This window comes from Lingula anatina, chromosome 2 (genome assembly GCF_051362555.1).
Source record: "Lingula anatina isolate TDL-2025a chromosome 2, LinAna3.0, whole genome shotgun sequence".
NCBI lineage: Eukaryota > Metazoa > Brachiopoda > Lingulata > Lingulida > Lingulidae > Lingula > Lingula anatina.
In genome coordinates, this window is record NC_141768.1 from 33,056,480 (window position 1) to 33,070,522 (window position 14,043).

The 14,043-nt window shown below is 34.8% G+C and overlaps 1 protein-coding gene and 1 long non-coding RNA gene across 2 annotated transcripts; one reads left to right on the forward strand and one right to left on the reverse strand.

The window, feature by feature from the left end:
• Nucleotides 1-125: 125 nt before the first annotated feature.
• LOC106154156 (uncharacterized) lies at nucleotides 126-9,300 on the reverse strand. Its single transcript, XM_087004891.1, has 11 exons — nucleotides 8,424-9,300; nucleotides 7,718-7,950; nucleotides 6,877-6,936; nucleotides 6,450-6,536; nucleotides 6,181-6,270; nucleotides 5,250-5,369; nucleotides 3,871-3,993; nucleotides 3,506-3,611; nucleotides 3,223-3,332; nucleotides 1,582-2,738; nucleotides 126-1,240 (listed from the first exon to the last, which is right to left on the reverse strand). The coding sequence occupies exons 1-11, from the start codon at nucleotides 8,509-8,511 to the stop codon at nucleotides 1,102-1,104; spliced, it is 2,313 nt and encodes a 770-aa protein (XP_086861017.1). The 5' UTR covers nucleotides 8,512-9,300; the 3' UTR covers nucleotides 126-1,101.
• A 1,210-nt stretch (nucleotides 9,301-10,510) lies between these two features.
• LOC147763614 (uncharacterized) lies at nucleotides 10,511-11,471 on the forward strand. Its single transcript, XR_015332902.1, has 3 exons — nucleotides 10,511-10,629; nucleotides 10,845-11,029; nucleotides 11,358-11,471. It is a non-coding gene; the product is annotated as an uncharacterized LOC147763614 (long non-coding RNA).
• Nucleotides 11,472-14,043: the final 2,572 nt, after the last annotated feature.

Genomic DNA, 14,043 nt, shown 5'->3' on the forward strand with positions numbered 1-14,043 from the left:
GTAGCAGGTAATATTAAATTCAAGATTCTATCTAATTGGGTGACACCACATGCAATGCACATGTATAAGAATTAAGATAATGATAGGACATCTACAACAGAATTTCCCTTATTCTATGAAGACACTGTTTATTAAGGATATACACACTGTAAATTTTTAAGCACCTGCTAAAAAGCAGGAAGAGTTTACTCAAAGGCAGTGTGTGTGTGTGTGTGTGTGTGTGTGTGTGTGTGTGAGAGAGAGAGAGAGAGAGAGAGAGAGAGAGAGAGAGGTAAGAATTATCAAGGGCAGTTTTTGCCAATGTTGCCTTCACATAAAATATCCTAGCCGTTCATCCCATTTCTATGTAACACATACAAATATGTGTAACACATACAAAATAAATGTTTATATACATGTAACACTCCAAAATGGTCTTAGTTGGTTTGCAAGAGGAAAGTCCAAAATAATATCCTAACTTCCAAAGAATTTCAGTGATTCTATACAAATCATTTATACCATATAAAGAATATTTTACGAAAAAGAAAACTTCTATACTACATGTAATTGCAGATTAATTGATCATAAAGTTAATGGGTCAGAAAAGTACATTTTCTTTTTAAAATAATTGCTCTAGTGGTTCATTGGTCTACATGCATGGCTAATAGACAAAAAGACTCACTGATACATTCAAGAAGTAGTGATGTAATGTGCACCTATCTACAAAATGAATGAGATAATGATTTAAGTTAAGTTCAACATTTAAGCACCTTTGGATTTGGATTATGCCTTCAAAACAGATGGTACAAAATAACAAAACAATTACATCATATAAACACTTAAATATCTTCTATTAGCCAAGTTAATAACATACTGTAAGATGATCGATTACAGTAAATTATCTAAAGTCAATATCAATAGGGCAGAAAATAGAGTTAAAAAAAATAAATAAAAATGTCAATAAACTTGTCAGTTGATAAATTGTTATAGAAAAAGTGCTATCTATTTATTTTATTTTCCAAACAAACCAAGCTCCTGAATCCTTCATATGCCTGCTTACACAATGCAAATTACAAACCACAAATGAACATTTAATTTAATTTAATCTGTCTTTTATATCTGTCATTTTTTACTTGGTGACTGACTTAAGAATAACTTGTATCGCGTTGAATTCCATTTGTCTCTTTGATATGTCCGTGGCTTGGCCTCCTCTAAATCATATGTGTCCAACATGTACTTGGTGCCCACCCGAGAACGACTCCTTAAAAAAAAAATAAACACAGATGTTAAAAGGCACGATTCCACATAACTCCATACATACACAATTTCATTTAATGTTTGTATCAATAAATATAAGAAAAAAAGGAAAAATGCACATATATTATAGAGTTGAAAAACATCCCTTTTGATTTTTAAAAAAAATTTGTGTTTACAGGCATGTCAACCTCACTAAATTATATAAAGAGCACTTCTGATTTTATATCTGAACAAAGCAGCAATACCTTCTTGTGCACTTTCAATAGATATCTCACCAGAATCAGTTAATTTCATCAGTTATTTACATGTACTATGTAGTAGATACTTTAAGCCACCTTTTCTCACCTGACGAAAAAAGCTGCAAGAAGCAGGCCAATGGCCAGCACAGCAACGACAGCCCCAACAGAGAGTTTTACAGCCCAGGAGTTTGTTGACATCTCTTGGCTGTCTGCACCAGCAGGATTCCCCACAACACCCTCAGTTGTTCCCAGAGTCACCTGCTTTGACATTTCTGTTGTGTTGGGAAAATCTTTCCATATATGAGTTGTTAATTTTGTGGAATTCATTATGACTGTTTCATTTGAGACACTGGAAATGGTACTGTTAAAGTCTCCTTGGGGAGTTTCAGTCACATTATTGTTTGTAACAACGACAGAAGAAAAAGTTGTGCCAGTTGCTTCAGACCCATTCTGTCCAGTAAAACCAGGATTGAATGATTCAGTTACCCCTGTGCCTGTGACATTCTGGTCAGTGAAACTACTGGAAGTGTAATTCTTTATTTGTGGTGTTCCTGTGCCGTTCCTGTGTTCATTACTGTCTTCAGTGGTGCCACCTGGAGGCCATTTGCTGGGACCCGTCTCCATGGTTACAGCTGTGTTGGGTGTGCTGTTATAATTGTGTTTGGTTGTGCCTATGACTGCTGTGTTAGCTGTGACAGTCAGAATGCTAGAATATGATATCGTAGGGGAATCAGAAAGATTTGTATTATGCATGATATCAGTTGTTTGTGTTGTAATATCTCCAGGGTTTGGTGAACCAGATAAATTGGTATTTCTTGTGGCAGCACTTGTTGTCACTCCCCCAGAACTCAAAGGTGTAGTCACACTTGATATAAATGAACTAAAAGTGGCTGTTCCATCTGTTGCGGGGGTAACTGTATTACCAGAACTGCCTGTGTTAAGGGTTCCATCAGGAACCAAAGGTTGTGTACCAGCAGACGTAGTTGTTCTACTTGTAGCATTGCCGCTTGCCATTGTTGTTTCCAAAATGTCACTAGTATTCGAGGTGGTTCCAGCATCAGTAGCCCCTGACACTGAAGATATGTTGGTGGATGTTGGAGTTATTGATGTAGAGTTGTAGTCACCAGTAGCACTGGTGTATAGTGATATTCCCCCAGGTCTAGTTAACCCAGGGCTCACTGTCGTGGGAGTGTGTGCATGCTCTGTGACATAGATGATAACACTAGCAACAGCATATTTGTCAGAGTTATCCTCTTGGTATCCCTGAAGTATGAAGTGTTTAGAATTCAATAAATATGGTCTCATGTTAATCATTATCAATTAATAGCAAAAAAAAAAAAAAAGATTAGGGTGAAGGATGACAAGAAAAACCAGATAAATTAAAGGGATAACAACTGTTCTATAATATATATATATAATGGTATATGCCAATTATACACATAAATTCTGACAATCTCAAAGTCCAATTTTGTAAACACGCTTTGTTATACTGTTGATAACACAATAAGCATTAGATAAACACATTTTGAAAACAATTAGTTTTGTTTGTCTAAAAAAGGGGTAATGTACCGGGCAGATTGAGGCTGTCTTCTGGGTCTTCCAGAAGACGATCAGATTTTCAAGTTTGCATTCACAGGTATCTAATTATTTCTGTCGGAAGATGGTCAAAAGTAGAGGATAGATGAACAAAGATAATTTGGAAGACTGTCAGAAAATATATCTGGATCTTCCCCTGATTTATGTATACCTTAAGTCTCAAGTTAATGTTTGCACTCTCTGTGTCCAGTGGCCTAAGTAACTGCAGATGACCAGTTGATGAATTGATCTGGAAATAATCTTTGCCAGAAGCAGGATATGCTAAAACAAAAGACAAAACAAAAAAATCATAAAAGAAAGAATATGCATTTTTAATTTGTATGGAAATATGAAATATAACAACTATGTAGCACATGGGTAGAAAATCAATTGTAAATGTTCCAGTAAAAAATAATTAATTTGCAAGCTGCCTTATACTTACAACTTAAACTTACACGAGTCTATGCTGTACAGCACTGTCATATTTATCCCCAAATCCTGATCAAAGGCTCTGATTGGTTCAGGTAGAATAAGTAAATCTACTCCCACAACTGAGGCATCCTGAAACACATATGTACATACCAGGTATTCATATTTAACTACAGACAATGATACACACAAGAAAGCAGCATTATACATCTGTACCATTAAATATAATGCTTTGGAAGATGTAGGCAGAAAATCAGAGTTGTATCCTTATTTGAAAACAAAATACTTCCCAACACCTTAAATTCAACATATTAAATGGTATGTTGGTATGTATGTAATATCAAAAATAACACATTACTGATGAAAAATAAGAATAAAAAAAATGTCTCACATTTGCTGGCAGGCTTAAGTGATAGAAATCCTTCTCAAACTTTGGAGACTTGTCATCCCAGTCCAGAACCTGTACTATGACAGTAGCATTGGCAGTCAAAGGATCTCCACTGCTACCATCATCCTGAAACATACACAATGTCAAATTAAGTTTAGAAGGTAGCAATATAAGGGACCATTCCCAGTCCCTATCATACTAACTGTGGATCAATCTATCTCCAAGGGGATTCTCATGAAATTGCAATCAACTTAAGCAGCTTAGATGTCTGTCAAACCTACTGAAGCTGCTAGGGGGGAATTAATTATTGTTTAGCAGCTTTAGTAGGTGTGTCAGACATCTAAGCCACTTAAGCTAAAAGCAATTTAGCGAGAAACCCCATGGAGATGGACCTATCCTGTTTGATCGATCTAGGTATGAAAACTTAGTACCCCACTGTCCTTTAACTGCAATATCATAATAACAAATAATTATCAACCAATCATGGTAATTTCACCATGTTAATTTGCATAAAACCAGGGCCATAGCCTGAGCAAAATCCCAGGGGGGGCAGTAAGCGGACAAGAGGGGGCGAAGCCCCCAAGGGGGGAGGGTGTGGGAGGGGGTTTCCCCCTCCCTTGGTGTGGAAAATTTTTAAAAACTGTATGTATAACACTGCATTCTGGTGCATTTTAACTGTTATTTATTGCTCAATCAGAAGTAAGAAATTGTGGGTTCATTTTGCCATAAGTACAGTCATTTTTTCAACACAACATGCCCATTGGACTTCATTTCGTAGATTGTCTCAGGATCAGGAATAACGTTTCTTCCTCTGTGGACAAGACAGAGAGCCAATCCGCTAAGGCGTGCCTCTGCCATGCTACAAGTGCGTGTCCACGGTTTCAGACGACGGAGGGCTGAAAATGATCTCTCGCATGCAACACTCCCATTGGTGTTGCAAGGAAGATTGTAAAGATCCTACGAAGTGCAGGGAAATAAACAATAACCTGATAACAGCTTGGGGGATAGCACCCTAAGGGAGGGTGAGCTTTCTGGCATGAACTGAGTTGGCTAAAAACAGTACACCTTTGTAAACAGATTGTTGAATGATTGTCTAGTGGCCATGAGTACATTTTCTAACAGAATTGATACCAACTTTGCAATTATTATTCTTTTACCTCTGCGATTGTTTTTTTTTTTTTTTTTTTTTTTTGGACCTCAAATCCCAGGGGGGGCAGCTGCCCCCCCTGCCCCCCGGAGGCTATGGCCCTGAAAACAATGTTAGACATACTTTCATACTTGGTGAAATCCCTTTTTATTGCTTGAATTTTCTTTTGTGAATACTTTTCCTAGAAAATTAAACATTTTGCTATATAAATGTCCAATTTATAACTTTTACTTACAACTGCCTGAACAATAAGTGTAAAATGTCTCCTTCCAGTCTCATAATCTAAAGCATGATTTAGGAATAAGTCGCCATTGACAACAGGTGTTCCTATCCTAAAGAAACCATCTCCATCATCCTGTGAAAAAATGTGCAGTTTTTACTTTAAAAAAGTAGTAAACAGCAAAACTGATAGTTAATGAATTGCATAAGCTAAATATTTCCTATGATCAAACCATTTCAAAGGGATAAAAGGGACAAATGTAATCCTTAGCTAAATGAAAAGTTTGAAGCAAACTTGCTGCAAACTAAAAGTGGCAAGGAGTTTTCAAGAAAAATTTATATTGTTGCAAATTTACAAGAAAAAATTTACAAGAACATGAACATTCTTTTGCAAATGCAAAGAGTTTGACAGGCCTGATATTCCTAAGGGAGTGACTAAAAGGGAGTGATGAATTCTAAAATGTCCTATCCTTAATGCATATCCTAATGCAAAGCATCAAAAGGTTCTTAAACATGAAATCAGTTTATTTTCAAATCTGTATTTATTACTATAATTAAAAAAATAAAATGCCTTCTTTGCTATCCCATAATTGAAATAGGTACAGAATTGCTTGTAAATAAAAATGTATGCTGACTCTTTACACATAATATTAAGGATAATCAGTCTTACTGAATATTTGTTATATATTTTTATTCCTAAGGCCATAATAATTATAACAGGCAATATTTCTTGACATTGTTTGAGTAATTTCATTAGTGGTGTAATATAATAAAAGTTGCCTTGGTTGCTCAAATCTCGAACAACCAATATTCTGTTGTTGCCTCTTTTCTTAATATGAATGGGACTATAAATATTTGTAGTAATCTGGGTTGGAGGAGACATAAATTCTTTTTTTATTGATAAAACACTTTTACCAGCAAACCACAGAACTAAACCAAATGCTCACCAACAGTCGGAACTCTCTTATTTGACCTTGTACATCAGGGTCTTCAGCTCTAGATCCAAATGTAAAGATCTTCTCTCCTAATCCATGATGCTAAAAATATGATAAAAATATTATTAAACCTCAGGGGGAAATAGTAACCCTTTTATCACATGGTTAATTCTTGCAAAAGGCAAATGATTAAAAAATGTAGAAGGAGAGTACAATAGTAAAGTTTTTTCTCTGTCTTGGGGTGGTTTGGGAAATGTAAGTTGGTAGTGTACCAAACTAACCTCTGACACATTAACATGATACACAAGCTGTGTGAACCTGGGCGGGTTGTCATTGATATCCGCTATGACAAATCTGATATCAACTCTCTGAAATAAGTAAATGAAACATCAAAGGTAAACTAAGTAAAGGGTAAAAAAATTAAATATTCTATTTAAGTATCTCAAACATCAAAATGAAAAAATTAACATAAAAATATCAATATAATGTTAGTAAGTCTGAAATAAGTCAAAAAAGCAATAAAAAAATTAATTCAAAAAAGAGCAATCCAACTTCTATGTACTATACCATACAAATGTTATGGTAATAGAACAAACTGAATATATAATAGTGAGTGACAAATGTTTACAAAGAATTCGAAGTTCTGCCCTTTCATTTATACATAAAATGTAATGTAAATTTTAACTAATCAATTGAAAAAAAATTCACCCCTGGAATGTCAGGTCCACCATGTTTGTATTTGCATTTCAGGGTAAATGGATGACTCAGCTGAAATAAAAAAAAAACAGAAAACATTTGATAACTCATATATTGTCACACATGCCACTTTTATGATTCATTATCAAGTATGCTGTTTATTGTTGATACAGGTAGTTCATTACTTCTTTACTTTAACCTTTCCAAAGTCTTTGTTATTACATTAATCCATCCTGATCCTATCTAATAGTGAACTTGCTTAATATAGTTTTAATGAAATGATGTTGACTTAGTGTACATGGTATAAAATATGTTATTTATCCTTTTTCTTTAAATTTCTCTTTAATTTTACTTGTCAACACCTTTCTTTCACAAAACACACACCATGATGCATAAAATTAAGTGACAAGACAAAGAATGCTTGTCAATTAAGCCCAAATTTTTTATGATACATCCCATCATGATCATTTACTTTAAATGTAATATAATTAATTTGTCACAAAAGACAGAATAATCAATTTACCTATCATGCAAGTAATAATAACAATCAGTTCTGAAAATATAACAACCTATTCTTTTAAATGTGTTTTCAATTAGGTGCACTACAGAATTTGCCAGCCAAAATGAATTTTCCTTAGGAAAAAAAAGAATATTCTCCTCACTCACAAATCATTATTGAACCAGTTCCTTTACTTGGATTTCAGGTTTTATTTCCTATTGACATAAGTTCTAAATGACTGGTCAGTACTGTACAGTACATCTCAGAAGGAACTATCAAAAACAACACAGAGAATATGACTTTAGAAAATTTTCAAATGTGTACAGTACTTCTTTAAGTGAATCAATGACTTACATCAGTCATGTTTTCTGCATCTATGGCATGTTTAAGAACAAATGCTCTTCTACTTATGTTCAAGCTGACAAATCCATTAGCAGGCTCTAGGCACTCAATAACAATATCAGTGACTCCAGTAATGGAAGAATTTGTGAAATTCAGCAGCACAGTGCCAGGCTGGGTGTCCTCTCTTATTGTGACAACAGCTGGCAAATCTCCACAAAAAGTTGGTATCGGGATGTTCTGGGCATCTGCAAATTTATTCAAGAACCGAATGTCCATTTATTTCATGAGCACATAATTACTACTCAAGAGGGATATAGGTCTTTACCATATACATAAAATAAAACAATGAAATAAGAATAAAAAGACAAGTAACTACATGTATACAGCTACATAAATATATAAAGCATTGGCTGAGGTGATCCGATTGTTAAACAATATATTTGTTATTGCCCTAGCTGTTACCAAAATGCAACCCTGGTGTGAAAAGAATGAAAAAAATCTATTTCAACATGATTCTATCTGAATCTAGCTATTTTAAGACTTATGCATGTAATTGGGATTACATACATAACATCATTAACTCTTTCATTTTCAATTTTAAGTCAAAATGATCTGTAGCATTCTTTTTGAAGGTACCCATAAAATTATCATATCTTTAAGTTATTTAGTCTAAGGAGAAATCAAAATAATTATATTACTATACTCTTTTGCTCCAAACCTGTTAGTTTCCTTTCCCAGCTGATCATAAACACAAACACAAAACCCTGGAATAAAATTAAAATGCTTGGCTTCCAAAATCCTGGCATTTCAGATCAATTCTAATTGCATGCCCTTTTTTATGTCACAGATATATACTATATCCAGCGTCATCATTCACAATGTTTTCCAAATACTTTTTCCGTTTGTAAAATTTCTAATTGCTCCAATACTTCTTCATTCTGCTACAGTCACAATGATGGTGGTCAATCTGTCCTTCAAATAATTCCTTCCATTTCTTTCCATCATTTTTAATGTAAAATCCAAGTGAAAATCATCAAAGTTTCTATGACATGCAGCTTCATAAACAGTCCTTTAAGTTTCTGGTATGGCAAAGATGCCCATAACAACAAGCAACAAGTTATATGTTAAAGATAAACATGAGATCAGTGTCATAACTGCATCCAAACTGATAAGGTGATCAAATATATGTATCAAAATGTAAAGCCGTTACTCCTATGGAACTCAGACGCTTCCCCTCACAGTGGATACTCATATGCAGTTATCAATGTTTAAACATGGTCTACCAATCACTAGAGCTGATTGCAGGTGAACCTTAACTGGTGGAATTAATTTAATTTTGAAGAGATCTGCATATAACTGCTTGAAAGATATCCTTCAAAAAGGAGAAAAGGGGTTGTTCTGCAAACAGCAATTGCATGTTTTTTACAATGTGTTGCTATGTATAGATTCCACCAAAGTCGCTAAAGGAATGATGAATGATTTCAAACTGCTTTTGATTTATGGTTTTACCAGTACTCTGTTGTAAATGATTAGGAAAGTACACAACTGATGCTGTTTGAATGCCAACAGACCAATGTTTACCTAGTGAGCTAGTTCAATATGCCTGTCATAAATATGACAAAGAATACTTATATTGCTTTGAAGCCCAGCAATCTTATCAAATTCAAGGAACTTTATCAATACTTTATTAACAGGAAACATCACAGCTGATTCGCCTTATACAAGCACAAGGTTCTCTAAAAGATTTTATGAAAAACCTCATTTAATACTTAGATGATTAAAGGGTTTTATTTGCCTGAGTTTAATATGTATCAGTATGGGCACAGATTGATGCAATGAGAAAGGAGAAATATTCTTTAAAAAGTGCCTACCTAAAAGTTAAATTGAATTCAAACGTATAATTAATAATAATACAAGCAGATCATTTGCAATGCACTCCAATGTCCCTAGGTTTTTCCTAGCATTCTAACTGAAAATAACTAATGATCATACTTCTTAAAATTCATTTCTTCCTTCACAAAACTTGCTCTTCCAAAACAAACATATACATGCAAAAGCTATTCAGTCTGAAATTTAAACATTATACAGTGGGCCACATGAGCATGTTATTTCTTTGCATGCTCTTGCATAAATTAATTTAATCTCGGAATCCATTTACCTAATCATTCCCAGCAGGTAAGCCAGCAGGAGGGTATATTACAAGGTCTACGCATAGGCATGAGCTTGAAATCAAATAAATCAGTTTTTCTTTAAATGGTATTATATTGGGAAGCGTCTGAGTTCCATAGGAGTAACGGCTTTACATTTTGATACATATATTTGATCACCTTATCAGTTTGGATGCAGTTATGACACTGATCTCATGTTTATTTCCGATATTTTTCAGTGGCTAATGAATCCATTTGTACACCTAGAGTAAATGCACTCAAAGTTAATGAATTTTTTTAAGTCTAACTTTTGTAACAAATCAATTATAATAAGACTATGAAGGTCCACAGGGTCAGATGGCAAGCACAGATTGCAGAATAATTGTGATAACCACTGTTTTGGTGGTAAAATGGAATTTATTATATTTCTATGTGTTGTTTACAATTAATATGTTTATTGTGGAATTTTGAATCTCATCTGAAGAGCTGTTACCCCATTAATATTTTCACAATTTTGCAAGTAAAATTAATACAAAATATTTGTGGGATTGATAATATCTTCAAATGGGGTATAACAGCATTGAGGGTCTGCCGTTAGATGGCGTGGGGGTGAAAGCAGTCCTTCTAAAATCTCGGAAAATCTCGCTTGCAGCTTCCGTTTACACCAGAGTTTAACATGGATCGTGGGCACACGTCGCTGACTGTGAACCAACTCAAATGCAAATTACTTGAATGTGGTGCCATAACAACTGGAAGAAACTGTGAATTGATTGAAAGGTATATGTTTTCTTTTCATTTAGTGCTTGAAAAACACGAATGCTAACTATTTTCTTTGAAAAAATCAACGATTAGTCGAGGTGTGTGTGAGTGTCAAATCTGTCAAGTTACAGTATGTAAAATATGTAGGAGTACGCTCATATTTTGTTTTAGTAGCATGAAAGAAAAAGATTTTTTTAAACTTAGTAAACGTACTTATTTATTTTTTTCATAAGGTTCTCCAAAGAAGGCCCATAATATTGGGGGCAATGCAAACTGTCAGTTTCAGGACCCCAGGCCAGCCAACTTCAGAAACAGAGCAGGATACAATGATTACTTCAGGAATCAGACCTATCACTTCACATCAGTGTCAAAGATTGATATAGCCACCAGATATGCCTACCCTAAAGCTGACTTACAGGTGGCAGTGATGGACCACGACTACTGCCAAGTGCCATGGACAGAATAAAGCATTATTAAAATATTAGACCTCTGTTTCACTTACACCATTCCCTCTATCCATGCTTTATTCTGTCCATGGCACTTGGCATAATTCTATGATGTCACACATCACCTAGTTTGATAATAATTTATCATATTTGCGCCAGATTCTTAAAAGGAAACTGGCGCAAATATGATAAATTATTATCAAACTAGGTGATGTGTGACATCATAGAATTATAATATGGAATTTAAACTAGTTAATGATGTACCATCTTCCTTGCTTTAATGGGATATGAATATTTCAGGTTGAGGAACAAACAGTGAAGGACACTGAGCGTAGCACGTTATAACAAGGAAAGAGCGCAATCTAACACAACAAGAGACAATGGCGGATCACTGCTTCTAGATTTGGAGAGAAAATGGCAGCTAATAAAAAAATAAAATGGTTACCACACCGGTAACATGTAAGGAGAAACGAAAAACAAGATTAGATTTATTCAATTTACACATCCCACCACTATATATATAAAAAAAAAAATAATAATAATAAATAGATAAAAAAAATGAAAAACAAGATTAGATTTCTTCAATTTACCCATCCCAACACCCCAAAAAAATAAAATTTACTAACCATAGCTTGGATTCAAGAGGGAAGTCCATGTCCTGGTGGGATCGCTCGTCATCTTCTTTGTCCTGTAAAAAGAAACGAAAATCAAGATAAGATTTTTTCAATTAACCCATCCCACAACCCCAAAAAACTAAAATTTACTAACCTTAGCTTGGATCCAAGAGTGAAGTCCATGTCCAGGTGGGGTCGGTCAGGGGCGTAACCAGACCATTTAAAATTGTACGCACAGATTTTGAAAATTCCCAGGTACAATTATATTCCGTGAAAAATACACTGAATTTATGGAGAATAATATCATGGTTGGCTCAAAAAATTGTACGCACAGTGCATCCGTGCATATGCCTGGTTACGCCCCTGGGGTCGCTCATCATCTTCTTTGTCCTATAAAAAGAAACGAAAAACAAGATTAGATTTCTTCAATTTACCCATCTCAGCACCCCCAAAAAAAAAAAAAATTTACTAACCTTAGCTTGGATCCAAGAGTGAAGTCCATGCCGGGTGGGGTCACTCATCATCTTCTTTGTCCTGTCAAAATAAATGAAAAAATAGATTAGATTTTTTCAATTTACCCATCTCAGCACATCAAAAAAATAAAATTTACTAACCTTAGCTTGGATCCAAGAGGGAAGTCAATGTACGGGTGGGATCGCTCATCATCTTCTTTGTCCTGTAAAAAGAAATGAAAAACTAGATTAGATTTTTTTCAATTTACCCATCTCAGCACATCAGAAAAATAAAATTTACTAACCTTAGCTTGGATCCAACAGTGAAGTCCATGCCAGGTGGGGTCTCTCATCATCTTCTTTGTCCTGTAAAAGAAACGAAAAAACTAGATTAGATTTTTTCAATTTACCCATCTCAGCACCCCAAAAAAATAAAATTTACTAACCTTAGCTTGGATCCAAGAGGGAAGTCCATGCCCGGGTGGGGTCGCTCATCATCTTCTTTGTCCTGTAAAAATAAACGAAAAAATAAAATTAGATTTATTCAATTTACCCATCTCAGCGCATCAGAAAAATTAAATTTACTAACCTTAGCTTGGATCCAACAGTGAAGTCCATGTACGGGTGGGATGCTCATCATCTTCGTTGTCCTGTAAAAAGAAATGAAAAACAAGATTAGATTTCTTCAAATTAACCATCCCAACATCCCAAAAAACTAAAATTCACTAACCTTATTAGCTTGGATCCAAGAGTGAAGTCCATGTCCGGGTGGGGTCGCTCATCATCTTCTTTGTCCTGTAAAAAGAAATGAAAAACAAGATTAGATTTTTTTAATTTACTCAACCCAATACTACAAAAAAATAAAATTTACTAACCTTAGCTTCGATCCAACAATGAAGTCCATGCCGGGTGGGGTCGCTCATCATCTTCTTTGTCCTGTAAAAAGAAATGAAAAACAAGATTAGATTTTTTTAATTTACTCAACCCAATACTACAAAAAAATAAAATTTACTAACCTTAGCTTCGATCCAACAATGACGTCCATGCCGGGTGGGGTCGCTCATCATCTTCTTTGTCCTGTAAAAAGAAATGAAAAACTAGATTAGATTTTTTCAATTTACCCATCTCACCACATCAGAAAAATAAAATTAACTAACCTTAGCTTGGATCCAACAGTGAAGTCCATGCCGGGTGGGGTCGCTCATCATCTTCTTTGTCCTGTAAAAGAAACGAAAAACTAGATTAGATTTCTTCAATTTAGCCATCTCAGCACCCCCCCCAAAAAAAATTTACTAACCATAGCTTGGATCCAAGAGGGAAGTCTATGTCCGGGTGGGGTCGCTCATCATCTTCTTTGTCCTGTAAAAAGAAACGAAAAACAAGATCAGATTTCTTCAAATTAATCATCCCAACATCCCAAAAAACTAAAATTCACTAACCTTATTAGCTTGGACCCAAGAGTGAAGTCCATGTCCGGGTGGGGTCGCTCATCATCTTCTTTGTCCTGTAAAAAGAAACAAAAAAAAAGATAAGATTTCTTCAAATTAACCATCCCAACATCCCAAAAAACTAAAATTCACTAACCTTATTAGCTTGAATCCAAGAGTGAAGTCCATGTCCGGGTGGGGTCAGTCATCATCTTCTTTGTCCTGTAAAAAGAAATGAAAAAGAAGATTAGATTTTTTCAATTTACTCATCCCAATACTACAAAAAAAATGAAATTTACTAACCTTAGCTTGGATCCAAGAGTGAAGTCCATGTCTGGGTGGGGTCACCCATCATCTTCTTTGTCCTGTAAAAAGAATTGAAAAAAAAGATTAGATTTTTTCAATTTACTCATCCCAATGCTACAAAAAAAATTTACTAACCTTAGCTTGGATCCAAGAGGGAAGTCCATGTCCTGGTGGGGTTGCTCATCAT